Genomic DNA, 23,898 nt, shown 5'->3' with positions numbered 1-23,898 from the left:
GGGGTTCGGAGATCCAGAGGCAGGGCTCCTGGGGGCCGGGACCCTCCTGCCTTGACCAGGGCCTGCCTTTACATTGGGCTGAGCCTGGACAAGGCCAGCTGGGAAATTCCTGCATTCCTTGGAAGAAGCCAGCATCGGGAGTACCGACACCGGCCCCTTCCTGTCCCACCTCAGCCCCTCCCGGGAGCGATGAAATCCTCGCAGGAAGGGAAAGTGGAAGTATCTAGGAGCCTGTGGGTCTAGGGCATTTGTTCTTTCCTTCTCTTGCTCTGATCTAATTTGGACACAGGGAGTTCCTTCCAGGGAGGCATCTTTGGCCGTAGAGAACTCACGGGAGTGGAGCCAGGGTGGATCCCAGAGGAGAGGAAGCAGAAAGTGTTGGCTTTGGCTTTGCCCAAGGCCGGGAGGGCAACTGCAAACCAGACCTTCCTTTGAGATGACCCAGTGCAGTTCTCCAGAGAGAGTTACGCAGGCATTCTGGCCCGGACCGCCTGGGAGGGAAGACTGTGCCTTTGGCCGGGGTCCGCTCCAACTCCTGACCACCAGACAGGGTGGACTGGGCCCGGAAGTCCAACAGAGCCAAGTGTTTCCTCTGGGATCTACTTGGCCAGGAGTTCTCATTTTTCTCAATTACACAAAAGACCCTGTTACACGAAGGTCAAGCCAAGTGGGATTTGCTATCATTTTCACTGTCGCACTCCACTGTATTTTGTTTGCTGGGGGGAAACAGACCCTGCATAAAGTCTTCCGTGGCAGGAGACTTAAAACTGGTACTGAAAAGATGTTGCTGAGTCGCACTTGCCGAACCTAGCTCGGTCAGTATTGCCCACTGTCCCAGTTTTACCAGTTTTCCCATCAAAGGGTTCACGCTTTGGGCCTTAGCTTTAGCCTATCGTGGAGAAACAGTCTGACGCAAATAAAAACACATAACTTGCTTTTCACAAACATTTTATTTTGGCAAAGAAAATGGTAAGTAGTGTATTCTGTTTGAAGCAAACCCAACAGATGAACGGATCTGCAAACAAACTAGGGGTGGGTTATTGGCAAAACACTCAACATAAGTCTTTAAATAACAAGATTTTTTTTAAACAATTTTTGCATTTTTGAAAGACAGTTTATGGCCAGGTTTTCAGAACACATCAGTCACATTAACTAGCTCACGCCGGCCTCACTGTCAGATGCGTGAGAGCTTACTGTTTGAGTGAAAATCTACTTCCTTGAAATATCTTCTGATCAAATGTATTTCAAGCAACAGGAACAAGAACAGAATAGATGGTCCATTAGCTTTCCCTTCTATTCGGCTTCCAACAAAATGATGACTTATTTAGGCAATTCCTGCCCAAAAGTTATGGGTTGAGCTTTGTTAGATATAAAGTGAAACGATAGGAAACATTTTTTAATGCATGAACATCTTTCACAGCAAAAGTCTACATCAATCACATTGTTATTACAACATAGAAGAGTTGAAACAGCATTTTGTATAGATTTGGAAGAAAGAAACCCATAAGGAGAAACCAAGCATATAGAGGTAGTTGAATAACAACAAGGGGGCGGGGAGGAAGCATTATCTTAATTTCCCTTCCAGTTCATTACAGCGGGAAAGTAAAATGGCTGCTGAACAAACAAGCGGGCTAACAAGCACACCCACACATTTGCCACTGTTTGCACGGCCTGCTTGAGATTTTAATCCTGGCAGGACTGAGCGCGGCCTGAAAAGATGGAGCTAGTGTATCTAAGATAAGCCTATGATGCCACATTGGCCTATTTGCGCTCCTTTTATTTTGCTGTTTATTGTTGTTGCTTTGACAATAGAGAAACAGGCGATTTTTAACATGACGCACAAGCTACCGTGTTGCTTTGTAAACTTCTGTTAATCACATTTGCTGCGACAAATTTTTAAACAGCTACAGAGTCGTGAAGCAAAAGCTTTAGAAGGACACCAGGAACGGAGATTACAGGCACTTCTCTCTCAAGGTTAACTTAGCGCATTGAAAAATAACCACTTGTAAGTGAGAACAACTTCATTTCACCTCTGGATGTGTATCACCAGGATTATAAAACAGTTGAACAGTGGGAGCTATCGTTCTAAGAGGAACTGAATGCGTACATTGTACGTGACTCCTTTTCCTTGTCTCCCTCTGCACTCAGAAAGAAGGGAGGGGCACACACTGTAGCCCATGCAGCCGGCCTGCTTTGCAGAACTGCTTTCAATCTTAAATCAAAACCTCACTCCTCAAGCCCCAGATGGGCTGAAAATCTGTCCTTTTCCATTATCTGGGCTGCCTTCCATTTGCATCCTTATATGCCTCTGCTACGATTTTGCCTCGATAAACAGAAACGGATGCAAAGTCAACATGTTGGGAACTCAAGTTCTGAGTCCTTGAATGAAGCTCCCAACCTGGAAATGGAGTTGGCAGGGGAGCACAGTCCCTGATGGATTCTGGTCTATCCACAGCATGCAATCTGTTTGACAGTAAGAGACCTCTGGGTGCTGTGAACCAACCTCAGGAGCTCCACGGCTCTGACGGCCAGTCACAGGGGATTATCTGAGCCCAGGCCAGCCCCAGAGGCAGAGCTAGAAACGCCATGGGGCTAGATGCAGTCAGCCTTCAGAAAAGGCAAATTCTCAAAATAGTCAGGTCTCTCGGCCCCATTAAGTCAGGGGCAGGTGCCCTTTTCTCCAAGTTGTCTACAGAAAATTAGTTTAACATTTTTCATTTTCTACATTTTGCTGGGTATTAGCTAGCAGCAGTAGTACAGTACAAAGCAGAAAGGCATCGTATCTGCTTGGTACCTAATATATATATATATGCACACATATATACATATATACACACATATATATACACACAGAAAATAATCTAGGTATAATCTAGGTTAAAACGAGAAAATTATCCAAATAAATGGCACAGTCTACCAAGGGGGATGTCTTGTACTTCTGGCCTAGATTTAGCCTTATGTCTTTTCTCTGTACAATCTTCATACCCAAGCTTGGCAGCAAAATCAGTTTATAAGTGGTGAAAATGGTCATGTTCAGCTGACTACCCCATTCAAGTACATCCCAAAGAAAGCCAAGGCTCATCAGCCTTACATCTGGCCTCCAACCACTGCTGACACAAAAGCTTGCTAGAAGACAACTCAAATGTGTTTTTAGGCTATCGAGAGTACAGTGCAATTCTGCCCAGCCAAGATCTATTTGTTGGAGTTAGGTTCTCATTTATCAACATAAAATATTCTATACTGTAGAATTTTACTTAAAAAAAAAAAACTTTCCTTTCTACTTAGATTATGATGTATGAGGTAACTGCATTTTACTTAACCCCCAACTGCCATTTGAATCATGAGCCAGTCATACTTACCTTGACTATCTAATAAAATTATGTGTAACAGAAACTGTCCAAAGTGTTAAAAATCTGTGAAGTAAGGGGTTCAAAATCAAGCTTGGCTATTAACTGGCTGTGTTATCTGGGCAAAATGTTAGACATTGCAGGGCCCCAGCCTTCTCATCTGTAATGTGGGGATGATAACTGATCTCACAGGGCTGATGTGGAAAAGAAACGATTCCACAAACTTGTGTATGTTCGTGGAATGAACCTGCAAGTACGTGGCTTGGTGGCCGGTACTTACTAGGTTCACAATAAACTTCTGTGGCAGTAGCATAAAGAAATCCCATGAATTAATAAGCACAAAAGTCAGATTGTAAAACTCTTCACTCTGGCATGGCCAAGATTTTTAATACTCTTTGAAGAGCAAATGATGAGCTGGTTATTGAAATGGAGCTAGAACTTAAGACTTCCATTATATCAGAAATTCTAGACCTCCAAAGAGCACTACTTTTTAGTCCTATTGAAATAAGGAAAAATGATCTTGCCCAGAAGTCTCCCTTGTCTCTAACCCTCATTTGTTCCCTAGCCTTTTCATTTTCCCAAACAGACTTGTCTCCAAAAGGAATTAACTGTAAAGCATCAAGTTATAGTCCAAGAATCAGTGGTGCGGATCCCCCCAACTACGTTTCAAGGAGTAGATATGGGTCCTGTGTGTAAAGACAGTGTTTTATGCAAACATGGGCCCCTGATGATATTCTATAACTATGAATAACCTAATCAAAACTATTATTTTTTGAACCTCTCCTAGGCGCTAGACACTCTAAGTGATTTACATAAATACTACCTTATATAACATTCATAACAACTGTATATGTGGCACTGAACACTGCCAATTCCTAGATTAGGACCCTGGGCCCCAGAAAGTGTTAAATCATAAAACAAAAACATCTACCAAGGGGAGATGCTTATGACATTTTCTTTGCTGCATTTGCACTAGATGATGGGAAAATATTTCACTAGAGTCCTAGTGCTACGACCTCGTGGCTGGGCACCAAGTGGGAGGGGGAGACTTTAATTTCCTGCTCCCTGAGCCCTGCAGAATTTGCCTGGGCAGTAACCACGCCTATACTTCCATTTTTCACTAGCCTGGTCTGGCCGCAAACATCATGCCTGGTAACATAACACTCTGACAATATAGCATCCATTTGGCAAGTGCAGAAAAGATCCTTGAGTTTCTGCTTATGTGAATCTCTGTTCTGTTGCCTTGGATCATCTCATTCTCCCTTCTCTGTTTCTGGACGAAGGTGGTGATGAAAGAAGCCAGAACGGTTCCTTGAGGCACTAAGCCCTCCTCAGAGGGGTGGAGGGACCCCGGCATCACATCGGGTGATAATGCCCACGACAGTGTGAATGGTGGGACTCACTTTTTGCCTGTCCCAATCTCTTCACCCCATTGTCATTGTGACACGCCATCCTCAGGGCATTTTTCAGGTTCTCCCGGCACTAAAGGAATCACACTAGCACTAAGCGGGCTAAACAAGACCTCCCTCTTACCTTCTTACCCATTATCCTTCCGCTGTACCTCTATCTTTGGCCTGTAGTGTTTGGGAGGGAAGGCAGTGCTTAGATAAAATCATGGATTCACTATTTCCTTTAAAGAGTTTTACAAACTGAAAAGATAGTTTTTCTGGGTTTTTTTTTTTAAGGGTTTCTACCTTTTCTACTGGCTTCATTGCATTTTAATAACAAAGAGCTCTTCTTCATGTGTTTGCACCAGTGCTAGCCAGGTCGTGATCCCCAGAACCCTGAGAAGAGGTGGGGTATGGAGGCTATGATGTGCCAGACTGAAAATCATTCCCTCTGAAGGGTTAAAAATCATCCTGCCTCAGAATCCCACTCCTAACTGCACTGGGGAGACATGAGGTTCACTGTAATTAGATTGTTGAGATAAATGCCTACAACAGATTGTTCTGAAAGACACCCCTCAGATTCATCTCTTGGTTGAAAGAAAGTCATTCCTTCAGCCCTACTCCATATAACACAGAGAGAATGGATTATTTTACCTCACCCTGGCTTATTCCATAATGTATGCCAAATCCCTTGTGTATCTTATATTGTTGAACCCAAACTGAAAGCCAAATGGAACCTGCGAAGATCAGTAATCTCTATGTGACCCTGAACTTCCTCTAACCTTCCAATGGGGTAGATCCGGAAATCGTTCGAGAACTGGTTTAAGAATCACAGTTACATGTGATAAAAGCAAAAATGGCACATTTCTAGTACTGTTATTTCCCCCTTGGTACACGGTAAACCACGTTAATAAATAAAGTAACTGGCTTCTTAGTAACATACACTTAAATAGTCACAAACACACATGTAGAAAAAAGGATACTGTAGTGCAAAAAATAAATTATTAAAACGGATAGAACGATGAACCTTATTTTACACAATGCTGTATAAACCCTGAACCATGTGGAATGAGAACTCAAGTCAGTGAAATAACACGACGTTATTAGTATCTGTGTGTCACATTTCAACCACACACTTAACTATGCAAGAAAGAAAATTAAAGCAAAACCACTTTAAACTTTCGGAAAAGTTTATGTCGAAATCAAAGGAATTTTTTTCTTCTGGGCTTTTAAACACCTCTGCTGAGCATGTCGTTGTGCAGCATGTCAAGAAGCATCTTAAGACAGAAAGTTTCAAACAGGTCCCATGCTTTTGGTCTTTCTACACATTTTCTCTCTGTGACCAACAGCAAGGAAATGCCTGTTTGATACTTCCTTCTCTTAAGATGTTATTGCAATTAGATATATTTACAAGATGACTCCCCCAAGGGCGGTGGGGAGGGTGGGCCTTCCTCTTCAGCAATCCACTCTCACTAGTTTTGGTTTCGGGATATAAAGGCCAGGACTCGCCGAATGCCGTTCAGTCTATCCTTTAAGGACCTCATAGCTAGGAATGGGAGCTGAGCTCGGCTTTCCAGTGGGAGAACCGCTAACGTCCACCAGCACCAGGCTGGGCCATTTGGGTTAACCTACAACAGAGAAACACATGGGTTCATCCCATTTTCACAGAAGTGAGCTCAGTCTGCAGGTTTCCCACACCGCACGGTAAACGTCGCAGGACGAACTGCTTCTGTGTACGGCAGACCCTGCTGATCACGCCCAGGTCTACGTCCCCTTATCCGAGCTGGGCGTGTAGCCACCCAGAAAACAAAGGCTGCCTTGAGCCAGGGGAGGCCACAAGACCAGGTTCTGGCTAATGAGATGTAAACAGAAGTTCTATGTGTAACTCCCGGATCATGCGCCGGGAACAGGTCCTGGGCCCGCCACCTTACTCTTTCTCTCCCCCCAGCTCCCGGCCAGAGCGTGAACATGGTGACGACCAGCCTTCTTCTATCAGAAAGACGGGGCAACATTCTGAGGATGGTAGAGATCTGCGATGTAGGACACTGAATCTCTGAATGATCTCATGGAACAGAGCTGCCCCAGCTCTCTATCTGGTTCAAGCCACGGTTATTTTTAGTAGTTGTTAAAGCAAACAAATCAATATCCTAACAGATACCCTATACCTCCCAGCCAGTGTGATTCTGGGAGCTAGAATATCTACCACTCAGTCTGTTCCATTTCAAAGATTCTGTTTAGGTTCTTTGGACTGACACCTACCACCTGTGGGCCTTCAATTCCCATGATCCCTTGGGCTCGACATGTCTCTTAACTCCCTTTATTTCCCTGCTCCTGGCTGAAGGCAATATAGTTCCCACATGCCATGTCACTCTACAAGGCCACAGCTAGCTTCTCCTCTGAAACCAAAGCCTATGATCCACAGCCCCAAAGCACAGCAATCCCACTCTGCAAAATTTCCAGTTAGAAAACACATTCACATTAGAAATGTATTCGGTCCCCAGGTTACTTTTTTAATAACGACCCTTCCCATCCCACATGAGTCCTTTACCGAAATTCAGTTTGTCAGCAGCGTCTCAGGTACACGTTTTAGACACTGGTGACTTATTTCCTGTGAAGCCTGAAATGAGCTCTCGACTCGCAACTTCCAGAAGATGGGTTTAGGACTATACAGAACCCCACTCTGGTCAGACCACCTACATATTTGCCTCCAAATTGGTTCACCTGATTCTCCCCAAACCTTGCTGCCTTCTTGGCTTCTCTGTGCCTGTAGCTTCTGAATTCTTCTTTGCCCCTCACTGTGAGCTGTAACAGGCTCTCCCTCCTATTATTAGTTCTGGATATGAAATTGACATATTCTAAACTATCTTTCCCAGGGCCATTAACAAAGACATTTAAGGTGATGTTAATACTTGCAGCTATTTCTGAGATTTCTGAGAAATCTCCTCCCAAAGCTTAGAAAATTCTTATTAATGGGACCTCTGGGGCTGCAACACTGACTAGATCAAACTGGATGATTTTTTAAATTATTATTATAATTTTTTTGCTGCTGCCAAAGCAATATGATAATGGTTCTAATAAGAAAGGAAATGAGCCCAAGATTTCAGCTTTCTGTGTCATCGAGCCCTTATGAATCACTCTCTGGCATCTGTGTTTTTTCTTGAGGAATATGCTGTGTCATTGCTGATTGCTACCTTCTGCCTGACTGAGGAAGAATGCTTTCCAAAAGGTGAAGGGGAACGTTACACTTGATCATGAGCTTGCTCATAGCTCTGACGTAGTTCTGAGTCACAGTGGCCCAGAGCCAGGAGCTGGGTCACTGGGAAGCACTGACTGGACTTTCTCCCTTCAACATTCATGCCTTTGCATGGGGGGTAGGTGGGAAAGAGGCACGTTTGTGGTCTGGAGAAAGTGAGACATTTCAGTCCATTAGGGAACAGACCGGTGTTTTACAGCCCCAGATGCAAGAAGAAGAGGGGACTTGGAAGACCTCCTCTCCCACCTCCCTCATTTCAGAGCTGGGAGAAAGGTTGAGAGAGGAGAAGGGACTTATCCAAGGTCACACAGCTAGAGTGGTAAGGACCAGTCTCTTGGCAGGGAAATCAGAACATACATATTCCAACTCACTACTGTGACAGAGTGAAAGCAAACAATCAAGGAAGTCATGGAAGTGACGATGTAGGGAGCCAGCTCAGAATGTGGGAGAGGTGATCATGGGCAAATATTTAACTAGCTTATCTCCAACCTGGTCTTAGAGAGAGAGTATTGTCTGATTTATACCAGGCAAACAAAGCTTAGAGAAACTTAACTATCTCCAATTTCCTGAAAAGCTTCTGATCTGCAGCTTGATCTCTCAAGTGGACCTGTCTCCCCAGGAAACAGACTAATCCAGTAGAACCTAATGAACTGCTTTCTAGTATAATTCAGCCAAGGGTAGATTTAAAGATTGGGTCTGTTTGCTCAGGACCTGCTCACCCCTGATGAGAACAATGACAAGGGTCTAGACATACGAGGCTAAGGAGAGAGGGACCCAGGTGTGAGAAGATTCTGGGGTTTGCAGTTCGAATCCTGTAAGTTAGCTGGTCCCAACTCCCTGCTCCTACAGCAATGGGGAAGAGAGTTATGGGGCTCCCCAGAACTGGAAACCTTTGGTCTCAGCTCCCAGGATACCCTTCTCTTAAGCCTGGCCTTTGCGTGAATCTTGTCACTCCCACATATTACTGTGGTGTGACTCTGGACCCTCACTCAAAGTTCTTCTGTTGATGGTGTTTGTGTTCTCAAACTCTCACCTGACTTATTTCTCAAAACCTGTCTTGGATCCAAGTTCCTACTGCTTTACTTTACTGCTCCAATTCTGACTCAGGATCCATCTTCCTCTCTGTTCCTGGTCTGCCAAATGGCAACCGTGCACCCACCTGATCCCAAGCCCTAGGCTCTCTCATCCAGTGGGGGCAGTCCATTACAAAAAGACATATTCATGTACCTGGGGATCAGCATCTTTCTCTGGCATGGGACCAAAGTGACTGATTATCCGATTCTTCAGAGATGATTTGAGCGAATGAAACCACGATGACGCTTGCTCATAGACACAATTATGCAATCCCATGAGCTCAGCATAATCGTCTCCTTGAACCTGAAAGTACCAAAGTGGAAATGAAGCACTCTGTACCTTCTCCACCACTCCCAAGGCTGCTGCTGACACAGACTCCCTTGGGCATCCAGCCTGCCCCCCTAGGAAGGCTTGCCCACCCGGCCTTCTCCAGTGTGGTATGTGAACGTCTCCTCTGCCAGAGGATGGGCTGTGCATAACTTGTTGAGGGGCAGGAGGAAGGATAAAGTCTCCTCTGGGTAAATTAGCTGAAACAGCAAGACAGGTAGGAAACCAGAGGGGCGCACTGGCTTGAGTGGAGGCATGCTGTCCAACTAGCTTACGCTGCTTTACGCCTCTCTCCTTTTCATGTTTTATATCTGGTTTCCCATTGCGCACTGGCAAAAGAGACCTAAGTATGTCTGTGTCTCACTGTGTAACTCTATTTTGCATGTCAAATACATTCATTCACCAATCAAACATTTACTAATCTTGTACCATGTAGTGAATGTAAACATAAATGAACGTGGAATTATTTACCTTTTCTTCTACCCATTAGTCCAGAACACCAAAGATTAACTGGACATGTTATTTTTCTGCTTTATGGTATGATGGGTTTTAGGGAAGAACTGTTAAGCAGGCTGCATGTTTAAAAATACAAATGTACGGGGGCACCTGAGTAGCTCAGTGGGTTAAGCATCTGCTTCGGTTCAGGTCATGATCCCAGCCACCAGGGATCAGGCCCCATTATCAGGCTCCCTGAGCCTGCTTCTCCCTTTCCCTCAGTCTGCCATTCCCCTGCTTGAGCTGTCAAATAAATAAATAAAATATTTTTAAAAAATACAAACATACATGTGAATCTATAATTATCTCAAAAGACAAAGTTGGAAAATATAAATAAATTGATACATAAAATGCACAAGTGTAGCTATTGCTCCTTATCTACCCCTTGACATCTGTGGCAGAGACCTGACTCCTAGGCTGAACGGGCCTCTGCGTGGTTGGTCTGGCTTGCCATTTCTCACACATGAATAGGACTCAGCAGCTAGGCAGAGAAAGCCAGGACATGGAGCGCTCCTGGTGCCATTCTACAGCCAAACAGCAATCCAGCAGCATTCAGTGTCACCATAACAATTTGGTGAGAAATCCCAAGACCCCCAACAGCGCTGAGAAATTCTTTTGCAAACATCTTTGTGGGCCAAGCTACAGGGATAGCCTGGCCTTGGGATTCATGGCACTGGCCGCCCTCACCTTTTGGTCTTCAATGTATTCAATGTCAGCTGTATTGTAGCCATCTCGGTGGCCCTGATGGAGGACCCGGAAGCGCCTCTTGCCTATGCTGTCCACCACTGAGCGGCCATCAGCAAAGAACTGCACATTTCTGATCTCCAGGATGCAGCCGTATTCCGCGAACCTGCTTAATAGGGTATGAGTACAGACGTAAATCCTTGAGTCATTTCTGTGCCCTGGCCCTGAACCATTTCTGTAATCCCAGGCTGTGCCTCGAGGGACTTCTGCCTATTTGCCTGTGCTGGGGTCCACGGCGGCAACTACACAACAGGCAGTGTCTGTGCAAAGAAAAATGTTTATGCGATAACCTAACTGCTCTCGTGTATGGAGCATACACTGTGTATTAGGTACTGTGCTCAGTGTTTTATGCGCGTTAACTCGCCAACCCTCCCGACAAGCCCAGTGAGGTAGGCACTATTGTGCCCACTCTGCAGATAAGGACACTGAGTCACAGAAATAACTCGTCCAAAGTCAAACTTGCTCAGGCTGGAGCCAGAATGTAAAGCCAGGCAGTGTGACTCCCAGGTCCACAGTCTTCCAGTGAAACAAACTGTAGAGTAAATGCCACTCGTTTAACAGATTAATCCTGGGGTTCCTTTATATAGGCAGCCTATTACATGGTAGGCTAGGGGCCAGGGAGACCATGGTCTCTATGAACACTCACGGTCACGGACTGACTAAATCTCGGGAGCTCCCGTCTTCTGGGAGCGCCCCAAAGTCAACCCAAATCCCTCTCCAGCCAAGCCTCCCTTCACCCTCCATAGTTCTCCACTTACCCTTTGACGGGATCTCCAAGGCACATGCCAAACTGCCTTGTGCCTGTCTCAATGCATCTACGAATCATCAAGCGGTAACAAGGCTCGAAGATGTGCAGGGGACAAGGAACGGTGGGATAGGCCATAGTACACACGAAAATAGGCACGTTCTTATTTAAGCTGTCAGGAAGAGCAAATGATGTGGATGTCTCAAAGCAATGAAGCAGAACACAGAAAAGTTGATCAAACGTCCCCTTGTGGTTCCCCCACAGGAAGGCAAGGAGACCTCAAATTTCGATGGCTGATTAAAAAAAAAATCCTGAGATGCCACGGACACTACGGGCTGAGTCCCATTACCTGGTGCAGAGGTTAGCCTAAGCACTGAGAAATTGAAACCGATATTCTATACATTCTAATTTGCCTAAAGACGTCCTCTAGTACCTTCACATGGTGGGTGATAGCTATTCCTCAATTTTTTTTTTTTTTTAATGCTCTCTACTCAAAACAATCTCTTCAGATGTCGTGCTGGTGGTAAAAGTAGACCCAGCCCTCCAGGGGCATGGTGGGAAAATCTCTGCAAGGTCTCCATCAGCATCTCAAATTTACAAAGCCCCCAGGAGACCTGCTGGGCAGACCCAGCCAGAAGGACGAGGGAGTAGCAGAGAGGTAAGGTGCTAGTCTAGTGATGCTCAAAAGCTCCTGTGCATCAGTCACCAGGGGGCCCTCGGTCCATACAGTGGGCTGCAGGACCCCTGAGATACTGGTATATTAGCTCTGGAGTTAGGACCCAGGAGTCTGCCCTTCAACAAGTGCCCATGAAGAAGCAGACGCACAGCCTGATGGGAAACCACCAACCGGCCCAGCGCCTCCTCCATCACCGTTCTCTTCTTCGTCTGGTAAATCCAGTACTGGAACTTATCAATAGCTATAAGACCATCTGCCCACATCCCCGCAGTATTAAGTTTAGGACTTCTTTAAATAGATATCCCTCTAGTATACCCCAGTGTTTATTCATAAGACACTAAGTGATATTGGAGATAAGGGCTCAGAGAAACTCAAGGCAAATTTAAGAATCAGAAATAAAGATGCCCTGAGTAGATCTACTCTAAGTCAAGGAGAAAAACAAGGATTTAATTTCTAGCTTCTCAGGAGAACATATCATCCGAAGTGAGAGGCTCGCTCAAACGAAGCTGTGGCAGTTCAGAGGTGTTCTCTGTAAGGGGGGCACCTGGGCACCTGGCCCCCAGAATGCTGTGAGGATTCCAGTGGGGATGGGAAGGCGGGAGGCAGCAGTAGAAGAGGCAGAAGGGAGAGACTGCCTCCCGCTTTTTCCCAGTGAGCTGCTCTTCCAGCGGAGGAGCCCTCCTTCCTTGCCTCCTTACCCTGCCTCCCCCATGGGCCAGGCAGAGGAAGCACCGAACAAGCAGCAGTCTCACTATTACCATTACCATTAATTAAGTACTTACTGTGCACTAGCTCATTTAATCTTCGCAAGTCCGTGAGGTAAGAACGGATTATTCCCAAGCTACAGATGAGGAAACTGAGGTCCAGAGAGGTCAAGGGACTTGCCTGAGGTCCTGAAGTGTACTCGCTTTGTGGCAGAATTGGGTCACAAACCCAGGTCTGGTTGGCACCAAAGTTCTTAACCTCACAGAACCTGCTTAAGTATTTGCAGTCTTTTGTACACTCCATGAGTTCCCCTGATTAGCTACTCCAAATTTACTCCTACCTCCTACCAGCAACACCCAGGCACAAGTGCCAAGATGTGACCTGGTCAATGGTCTGTGGTGCGTGGGTAAGCGCTGAGCAACTGGCTTCTGGGGGAAGCTCTGGCTTACAGCATTTGCCAATTTCTATAGTGTAGATACTCTCACCAAGGCCAATGTCAAGCTACCAAAATGATATCATCAAGTGAAAAGTTAGGAAGAAATGTGCACATTCAGTTCTATGAGCCTCTGTGGGTCAAACTGAAAAAGAAAAAAGAGAAAACGTGCATATACATACTTAGAAAGTTCTTCCATTTCTTCTTCATAAAGCCTCCTTCGTTCCTTGAGTTCTTCTGGAAGGAATTTAGCTATTAGCTCTTCCATTATGACATTTTTGCTGTATTTTCTGGATGCCAAGCACTAAAGGGGGAACAGGGCAATGAAATACTAATCAGTCTTCAGAAAAACACAAAGCACGCCTGCTTTTGTCAGTAGGATAGTCGAATGACCCACATATTGGAGTAATTTGGACCCATGTATTAGCAGGTGATAAATCATACTGCATATATTCTCTGGATATTACATGTGACTAATTACCTTTATAATTAGGCAAAAATATTTTAACAAGGGAAAAAGACCTGTGTTGAAGTTCTAAAAATCTCATAGCTTCCCTAAAATGCTCAAATTGAGATTATGTGCTTGTGAAAAAGGTGGGAGGGCAAATCTTTCCCTTTCCTTTTCTGGTTACTGCATTTACAAGCTCATGAAAATGGTCTCCATCTGGGATATACTGAAAGTCTGGTCAAAATGTTTGGGGCATGAAAAAGCCATTTTCAAACACTGATCTTTTCCTGACCTGTCCCATACCCACGGCACCCCACCCCAATGCTCGGCTTCTGGATACTGTCAGTCTAAATATTCCCCCCGCCCAGCTTTAGCTAAAAACAAAACAACAACTAAATACTGGTGATTTTTTTAATCTGTTTTTTAGATATATCATCTAGGTTATCACTGAAATTATGTTATAAACCATGATTTCAGAGCCAAACTCAGGTCCATTGGTCACTACTATCCTCGCAAACACCCCTACTCCATACATATCCAGGGATCCGTAAGCAATGGGAATTTAACTGTGTGAACCAGACAATGAGAGTTAAAACATCTGCGAATTGCTTGCTACGGACACTACCCATAGAGACCCAGCAGGGGGAGCTCCTGGGTATAAAATTGCTTGTTGGAGACCCTTTTTCCATTCCCAGTATGGGCTCTGTGTGTCTATTCTGCAGTGAACGTGATTGGCATAAAATATTTATCGCTCTTGGACACAGTGTAAGTGCGCCCCTGTGCCAATACACAGAGACAGACAAGAATATTTTCTAGCCCCTGAGTCTGGGACCCCGCAGCATCTGCTCTTAGGATGCCTTCCCAGCCCCTGCTACCGCCTAATGGCGGATCAGCTGCTTTGCCCAGTCCCAGTCTTTGGGGAAAAGCAATGACTCAGGAGGTTGCTAATCCAGACTCCACCGCTGATGCTAAAACAGAAACCCAGGAAAGGCACATACTGAGATGTTAACAGCGGTTTTCTCCGGGTGCTCAGCAAGAGCAGGTTCTTCTTTCTGTTTACATGAATGTTGTAGTGTTACCACAACACACGTGTATTGTTATGTATAAGGACCATGGGCTCCTCACCCACCATCAGGCCAGCACACACCCAGGATTATCCTGGTTGATTATTTCACTCCATTCCCTTTGTTCAAACGTTTGGGTGTTGGGAAAGCTCAGCAGGTGACTTTTCTGGACCTACATTCACCTAGAGACAGCCTGGCATTTCTGCCCTCTCCTTGGGGACAACAAGGGTCAAGGAACTTTAAGACTGACTATAATGTGTCGTGCACAAGTCCCCAGGGGAGGGAAAACAAGATGGGCTCCCAGGTGTTCCTGTGCTACAGGAAAGTCCTCCAGTCCACCTGAAAAACAATGGTGGCTGCCTGTGTGGTTCCTTTTGGAGGACCTGGAAGCTGCAGAGCTTTTCAAGTGGCCAAATATCTGCTAGTAAGTACAGCAGCTCACGGGGTGGGGGTGGGGGGCATGGAACAAGGACTACACTGAAGGTCTGTGAGGTTTTTCTGGGGACCTGGGAGTGATACCTTCAAACCACAGAATAAACAAGGATGATGAGAAGACATCAGCACTCATCTCGTCCAAGCCCAGAGAGGACAGAGGATTCACCTAAGATTGCAATGAATCAGGTGCCATGATAGGCTTAGCACCAGGATCCCTGTTTGTCCTCAATTTAATCCTTTTGGTTCCATCACAAATTAGTTTCACTATTTACAGTTCATAAAAACCTAGATGTTGCCCCATTTTCCTGAAGGACTTTGTGAAGAGCGGAGGGGTAGCTCTAAGACAGGAAAAATAGATAGATGGCCTGAGGGAGTATTTTTCCCTAGCACAGTGCACTGGCTTGGGATCCAACAGGACACCATTTTGGTATCCAGTTCCAAATAAGCTAACACAATCAAGACAGAAAGAATGTCTTACCTGTGCAAGACCATCTTTGCACAGTGGACACTTTGCATTGTGATCTAGGCATCTTTCAAGGCATTTTAAACAAAATGTATGTCCACAAGGTGTTGTGACTGGCTCATAGAATAATCTGAAATTTAGGAATCAAAATGGAAGAAACATGCAATAAGATGAAAAATAAAAGACAGAGCTAGTCAATGTTAAGGTTTTACAGTACTGGAAAATTCTATGTAAGGGGGGGGGGGTGTCTTTCCTTTTTAAAATAATTCCCTGCTGTTGCTGCACTTCAGAAAAGCATTTGCTTTTTTATTCCTGAGCTGGATTTTTTTAAAAATGCATTTATCAACATTTATGACATAGCTAGATCATTTTGTAACATCAGTTCTAGTCAGTCTCTTCTGACTGGCATCCAAAATGTTTTTCCCTGTCAGATCCCAGAAAAATAGAGATTAATGCCCAGAGTGTCTGAATAGATTCTGTTCTAAAATATTTAGCAAACCTGTTCACCTAAAGATATGTAAACACACACACAGATAAACACACACACTCTGTCTCACACATTTACTCATTTAAGTACTTAATATCATATGTACAGTGCAAAAAGACTTGGCTTGTTTGCTAACCTTGACTCCATTTTTCACCTAAGCAATGTTTACTGCCTGAAGGATCTCAATATTGCACCTGTAACAAATAGATGACTACCTTTTGTATGAATGGATCATTTTCTTAGAAGCAGTAGAGTAATACTGTCAATGTGTTTATTGATCCACACACACACACACACACACACACACATGCATATGCAGATCTGTCTCCATATACTTCAATTAGATCCCACTTTAATTGCTTTGCAGGAGCTGGATATTTTCAAAGCAATCTGGGGAATCTTTTAAAAAAGCTGTTCTATACATTCAGAGATTCATGGATTTACTTTGCTTAAAAAGAAAGGCTCACCTGCATCAGGACCACTGGGTGGGGGCAGCTGAAGATGGTGGTTCAGAAGTGGGACCCGCGCTCACCAAAGGACAGACAGAAGGGAAAGACAGATGCCTGACCAGCCTCTTTTGACCTCACAGGAGTGTTCAGTTGAGAGGAAGAGGCAGCCAGCTGCACAGCCCCCTCGTGTGGCCAGGAGGTGCAACAACAGCCTGGCGCACAGAGCCAGGCTGAGCAGAAGGATCAAAATGTCAGAGAGGAAGAGTACCCAGAAAAAAACTGAACCCCCCCAACCAGAATGAAAGTGAGGTCCAGAGGGGAGGAAGTCGCTTCTAGTTGGCAGATCAAAGTCTATCCAATGTCCACCTTCCAGTGGCGTGCTCCCTCTGTTCAAACAATGATTCTCGACCACTGCTGTTTGTGAGAATCACCTGGGGAGCTTTTCCTTTAAACAGCTTTACTGATGTGTAATTGACATGCATGAGCTGCACATACTCCAAGTTTACAGGTTAGTAAGTTTTAAACTATGTGCACACCTATGAAACCATTTCCACGATCCAGGTCATGAACATATCCGTCACCCCCAAATACTGCCTCATGTTCCTTTGTAAATCCTACCTCCTGCTCCCCTCTCCCAGCCTCCACCACCATCTGGGGAACTTTTAAGCACCATACAGTTGCCAGGGACCACGCTTGCAGAGATTCAGATCCGTTGGTCCAGGGTAAGGGCCAGGCATCAGGATTTTTTTTTTTTTTTTAAAGCTCCTGGGTGGTTTTAATTAAAGTGCAGCCAGGATTGAAAATCACTGGATTCCACAATCTTACTAATCTCTGCACAGATGAATCCTGTACTGGTCTCCAAACTGAATTATCAGAGCCACCTGTAGAGCTTCAAAAACAGACACCGTGAAGCTCTACTGGGTCAAGTGTGCGATTTAGCAGGTCAAAGGGAGGGACAGAGATTTGATATTTTTAACAAGCCAGTGAAAGACTAGCAGCTGCTGGCACATTCCCCTCTTTCTTGATTAAAAAAATTCTAGTGGAATTTGAGGGAAAAGCATCTCGTGGGAAAGAAATGAATAGTTTCTTAAGAGAAATCAGTTTAAATTTAACAAGCTATCCACGAAACGGATTCTCACTTACTCATTTAGCAAACGTGCTCTGCGTGCTGACGCAGAACTAGGTTCTGGCAGTATGACAAGTATAAGAAGGCATCTGACTTCTAGGAGACGAGAGGACACACACTGAACAGGTCATTGAAAAAGTGAATTTAATAAGTCTGTACCAGTACAAATAATAATTTTTAAAGTGTTGAAATTAGAAAAAAAAAATAAACAATCACATGAAGGTCTGGAGTAGGAGAGAGACTTTTGATAGGTTCACTTTTCTACATTTTGAATGTTATATTCCTGTTTTAGAAAGCAGCTCATTTGTTTAACAGAATTAATATATTTTTGTTATTAAATTGGCCAAAACGTAAGATTAATTTTCAAAAAACACTATGATGGCGGTCCTAACCAGTGTACTAAGGAAGAAGGAAAAAAAAGTATGAGGATTAGAATGGAAAACACCAAATCTGTCATTATTCACACATGGTGTGATGGTGACCTGGTCAAATCTAAAAGAATCCACAGAGGGTACTGGGTGGCTCAGTCAGATGAGTGTCCAACTCTTGGTTTCAGCTCAGGCAGTGATCTCAGGGTCATGGAATTGAGCCTCCTGTCAGGCTCTGCGCTCAGCAGGAAGTCTGCTTAAAGAATGACTCCCCCTTTCCCTCTGCCCTCCCTGGCTCCTTTCTCTAAAACACATACATTTTTTTAAAAAACATTTAAAAATCTACAGACTGATTATTAGAATTTGTAAGAATTGATAGTATTAACAAGGATGTTAATAAATATACATACACACACAACTGTATTCTATACATCAGCAAAAAACATAAGAAAACCCATTTTTAAAAAGGCAACATTTACAGTCACATTTAGAAATCAAGTGTCCAGGAAGAAATCCAACAAAAGCTGTACAAGACCTATGATGGAAAGAGCTATAAATACCTCATTGAAAGGAAGTAAAGAAGACCCAATTAATCCCGATAAAAATCCCAATGGCTTATTTCAGATGTTTGTTTTGACTTGACAAGTTGATTTCTAAATGGTATAAGGCAAGGCAAAGGGTCAAGAGGACCGAAGACACTTCTAAGGGCAGCACTGTGGGAGGACTGGCTCTACCAGACATCAGACCTTATTATAAAGCTGTAGTGATTAAAACAGTATAGGGCTAGCACAAGGACAAATCCGTAAATAGACTAGAAAGCCCAGAAATAGACCCAGACCCAGATTCTTCATTTATGACAACTGTGGCACTTCAAAGCAGAGGGGGGATTTTCAGTACATGAGTAGCATTCTCAATAAATGCTATTTGGGATAGCGGGCTGTCTGTATGGGGAAATGAAGTTGGGCTGTTCTCACACCATACACAAAAATCACTTTCATGTGGGCTGGAAAGGTAAATGTGAAACAGTGAAGCTTTTAGAAGACATAACAGAATATCTTGATGATCTCAAGGTAAAAGAAAAAAAGATTTCTTGGGCAAAACACGCACAAGGAAAAAAAAGCCACTAACTATAAATGAAAAGATTGATAAATTTCATTGCATTAAAACAAAGAACTTGTAAGTTCTTTAAAGGATGCCATGAAGAGAGCAAAAAGGCAAGCCACAAGTGGGGGAAGGTATTTTTAGCACACATGACTAACGGGGGCTTGTGTCCACAACATACATAAAGCTCCTAGAAGTCGGTAAGAAAAAGAGAGATAACCCAATCAAGATGGAAAAAGATTTATATGTACCAGCATACATAGAAACTTCTCATAGCAATGTTGTCCATAACAGCTCCAAACTAGAAACAACCCAAATATCCTTCTGAAATAGAACAGAGGAAGAAACTGTGGTAGATTCATACAATGGGCCACTATACATGAATGAAAATGAACAAACATCACCAGTACGCAGTAACGTAAATAAACCTAATACTGTGGAAAAGAAGCCAGAACAAAAAGAAATATGTTCTGGATAGTTCGATTTATATGAAGTGTTTTAGAAATAGGTAGAACTAAATTATACCATTTAGAGATGCATACATGGGTAGGCCCGGTAAAACTGTTTTTAAAAAAGAAGAGAGAAAAATCAAGAAAGACAGTGGCTTCAGTGGGCAAGGGGCAAGGAGATGTGATCCAGAAGTGGCCCACAAGGAGGCTTGTGGGGGTCCTGGCCACATTTTATTTCTTGAACTGAGAAGGACTGTACGAGTATCCTCCCTACAGAATTTTGTTAAGAGAGTACAATTTTAATTTTATGTACTTTCCACCATGTGTGTTTCACAATTTAGAATGTTTCTCACAAGTGTGATTTGCAGGCGGATTTGGAAACCATTGCCATGAGCTCCTGCAGCAGCCAAATCCAGAAAGTCCCACTTTCCCAGTAATTTGAGTCCTATGAATCTGAAAATTTGTTACACACCTTAGTCAATGACACTAATGATGATGACGATTGAGGAATCTGTACCTGCTGAACTGTTTTTTCCTGAGAACTTCAAAATTGGCCTTTTGTAAAACAGCAGTGGCATCACTGGCTAATTCACTGCAGTAAATACTGACATTTAATGAGCAGATGAACGAAACAGACCCAAAAGGAAACAGCAACTCTCAGCAAGAACTGTGATTAAAATGCCCCCCGAGCTGAGTGGTCGCAGACGGGAAGGCTGCCAACAGACACTGCATAGTGACAAAATAGTGACTGTTTTGAAATAATTCAAAGTTCAGATGCTCAGAAGATATCACCTTTTAAGACTCAAGTCGCTTCTATATTCGGGGCTATGCTGCTCCTCTCCAAAGAATGATGGAGTAAAGTGACAAGAGACAAAGGGAGTATATTTCTCTTGCGGTTCTTGGTGTGTGTAATACTGTTTTTCAAATAAATTAACTTCATGTATTACTACTGAGGAAATTAAGACTCAGGTTAAGGGACTTGCCCAAGGTCACACAGCTAGCTAGGAGGTAGCAGGGCTTGGGGTGTGAAGTCACACCTTGTTCCCCAGCTCATCTTCCTTCTCCACTATATGACATAGCAGCGACAGCGTGCACACCTATATCTAGAACAGACATCATCCATCCGTGTGTAGACATACCGACAACACAGTTCTCTCTTTCCCCATTCCAGAGAGAGAAAGAGAGAGAGAGAGAGAACTCTGTATATAGAGATAGAGCTAGATATAGGTATATACTTGAAGTCCTCTCCATTTTATTTACCACTAGGTAATGATTGCAGGAAACACTTGAGGGAGACATTTATAAATCAGAATAGAGTCAGATTTTCTCACAAGAAAGCATTTTACATTGTCACAGTGGTGGAGTAAACAATAGTAATAATAAATGCTTTCAGTTACATGTCAGCCCAGATAAAATGGTTGGCCTGTCTAGAAATAGCTATCTTTTCCCACCAGTTACATCCTTGTATTATGTTCTTTTGCTGCTATCAAAGGAGAGCGAAGAGGGAATGAGAAGGAGGGGGGTGGAGAAAGAGAAAGAAAAAGAGAGAGGGAAGGAAGGAAAGAGATGGTGGGGCCGACTCCTTAACACCCAGCTATTTGAGTAGCTAAAACTAGGTTAAATACAAAGTTTTCATTTCAGTTGACAAAGAGGTCACTGGGCCATTAGGTAACTGGTTCAAATATCAAGCATTCTTGTTCCACATCTCGAAATATCCTTGTCACCCCAAAGGCGATGTTCCACAACAGCCCCAGAGGGGGGCCCCACTGGCAAGAGATTCCAGCTGGCTAAATCTCAAGGGGTTTCCAGTCACGAAAGACTGGGGGGCAGAGTTCTGAGGGGTTAGAATTAGGAAACAACTTCCCTCAACAGAGCTCTCCCAATTCAGCCAGGGGGACTTGGGAGACAGGGAAGTGTCTCATTACGACACGCTCCAATTCTTATCCCATTCACTTTTTCCACCCTTTTCCCTGCAAGATGTACAAGAGGCTCCTGGGTTTTCCTCTAGAGTCGGATGAACTTCGCACTCCAACTTGTCTTCTACTAACGCAGTGCCACAGGACTGGATTTCATTCTAGAGACTTGCAGAGGAGGTACAAATGTCTAGTTTCATGACCCAGTAGATGGTTTGAAAATATCTCAACCCTCAGACACCCTCTCCCCCAAAGACACATGAGGGTCATAATAGAACCGGACAATAATCCTAATGACAATAAAAAGGAAAAAAAAATCACTAGAGGTGGAAACAAGGAACTTTGACAAGACTGTATTCAAACAAAGCATGCACAAGAAACAGCTTCTGTCAACATCTGATTTCTGCCTTACAGATAAACCCTGTTGGGAGGGTGTTTCTGACCCAGGACTATAGTTTTTTTTTTAAGGTTTTATTTATTTATTTGAGAGAGAAGGAAAGAACACAAGTGGGGGGAAGGGCAGAGGGAGAGAGAGAGAGGCAGACTCCCCGTTGAGTGAGGAGCCTACATGGGGCTTGATCCCAGGACCCTGGGATCATGACCTGAGCTGAAGGCAGATGTTTAACTGACTGAGCCACCCAGGTGTCCCAAGGGCTACAGTTAAGAGCCTTGTGGCCAGAAAAGCTCTCTGGACTTGGTGGGTTCCTCTGCACTCTGAAGCAGCTGGGGTCCCCTTAAAAGTTACCAGCCTATATACTACAGCTACCCAAAACAAAGATGGGCTTTTGTTTTGAAGTCTCATTTAGAACAGAGGGGCAGGATAAGGGAAATAATGGCTTTTAAGCTCAGGGTGAGCAAACCAGAAGGGGATCTTATCCTCTTGGTGTTTATTTCTTGGAGCAAATTTCTAACCCTTCTCTGAAGCTCCCTGTTGAGATCAGGGACAAACAAGATGAAAGGGAGAAAGCAGAGGAAACAGAACAAAAGAACTCCAACCTCAGGATTCTGAGCCCTCGGCAAAAACACAAACAGGATGAGTCTGTGTGTTTGATTTTGCATTGGCTGGATGCTGGGAGGAGTATTAAAGAGGATACGTCCAGCCAAAGACCTGGACTTTCTGAACAAGCTAAACGAAGTCTAGCAAAGTCTGACACCTGAAAGACTGTGGCTTAGAGGAATGATGGCGGAGGTCCCCTTCTCTGCTTGGAAGCAGACGTTCTGCCTCGTATCCTGGCTCCTCCATGACCCACCTGACGCTTTGTTGTGAGGGGGACGGGGAGCTGGTCAAAGGGAACTGGTAACATGACCCACCACGCTCTCACCTACTCCACCTAAAACTCCCCGATTGTATCTGGAAGGCTTTCTTTCGGTGCTGCTGTATTCATCTGCCGAACAGTTCATTTTCAGGTCTGCCCGAGCTCAGAAGCAAATCTGACAATTCGATTTTTTTTTAAGATTTTATTTATTCATTTGACAGAGATCACAAGCAAGCAGAGAGGAAGGCAGAGAGACAGAGAGGAGGAAGCAGGCTCCCCGCTAAGCAGAGATCCCGGTGCAGGGCTAGATCCCAGGACTCTAAGATCAGGACCCAAGCCGAAGGCAGAGGCCCAACCCACTGAGCCACCCAGGCAATTATTTTTAAGAGAAATTATTTTTAAGAGGAAGAAAAAGTACATGTCCAGGTAATGGGCTCCTTACTCATTTTTATGCGTACGGTAAAAGTCCTCCCAAATACAAAAGCACATGATTGATATGGAAGGCATACGTGCTTGCAAAGGGCAAGAAAACACTCCAGGATCCTTGGGGGTGGCGCTGGACCCCACTGTGTGGTAGACCACAGGATTTTTCTTAACATCTCTTGGGTCAACCATCTTAATAACTTTTATACAAATGTCTCAGCCTTCTTTTAATGCTATTTTGGGGGGGAAAAAAAAGCACTTTTGAGAATCTACCGAAATCTGTGGACCTTTGGAAACACACACACACACACACTCTCTCTCTCTTTCTCTCTCTCTCTCTCACACACATACACATTTTTACATACAACTTCAGGGAATTCACAGATCTTTTAGAATCCATACAAAGAACTTCCTCAGGGGTCCGTGGGCTTAAAGAATCTCTGGTCTAGAAAAAGAATTAACATACATGGAGTATTTATTATGTCCGGCACTATTCTAAGTGTGTTTTAAATAGATTCTCTCGATTAATCATAACAACCTCATAGGCTGGGTACTATTCTTCTCTATTTTACTGATGACAAAACAGTGGCAGAGAAAAATCACTTGCTCTAGGTCAAACAGCCAGTAAAGTGGCAGAGCCAGGGTTCAAGCCCAGGCCATCTGGCTTTGGAGCACCTCCTCGTAGCCACAAAGTCACAGCTGTGAAAGGAACCGAACTAAAGTCCTTTT

The 23,898-nt window shown here is 44.1% G+C and overlaps 1 protein-coding gene across 6 annotated transcripts in view; it reads right to left on the bottom strand.

The window, feature by feature from the left end:
- Positions 1-931: 931 nt before the first annotated feature.
- LONRF3 (LON peptidase N-terminal domain and ring finger 3) overlaps positions 932-23,898 on the bottom strand; it is a 38,873-nt gene continuing 15,906 nt past the window's right edge. For 3 of the 6 annotated variants that reach the window (XM_059157269.1, XM_059157271.1, XM_059157273.1), the window contains 6 exons: positions 15,613-15,727; positions 13,370-13,491; positions 11,387-11,545; positions 10,572-10,737; positions 9,216-9,365; positions 932-6,363 (listed from right to left, as the gene is read on the bottom strand). In XM_059157269.1, coding sequence (XP_059013252.1) covers positions 6,208-6,363; positions 9,216-9,365; positions 10,572-10,737; positions 11,387-11,545; positions 13,370-13,491; positions 15,613-15,727 — 868 coding nt within the window. In that variant the 3' untranslated portion in view covers positions 932-6,207. The remainder of the gene's footprint in view (positions 6,364-9,215; positions 9,366-10,571; positions 10,738-11,386; positions 11,546-13,369; positions 13,492-15,612; positions 15,728-23,898) is intronic. The other 3 variants (XM_059157270.1, XM_059157272.1, XM_059157274.1) reach the window with 1 other exon arrangement.

This window comes from Mustela lutreola, chromosome X, assembly GCF_030435805.1.
Source record: "Mustela lutreola isolate mMusLut2 chromosome X, mMusLut2.pri, whole genome shotgun sequence".
Classification (NCBI taxonomy): domain Eukaryota; kingdom Metazoa; phylum Chordata; class Mammalia; order Carnivora; family Mustelidae; genus Mustela; species Mustela lutreola.
This window is presented reverse-complemented; position numbering and strand designations above follow the sequence as displayed.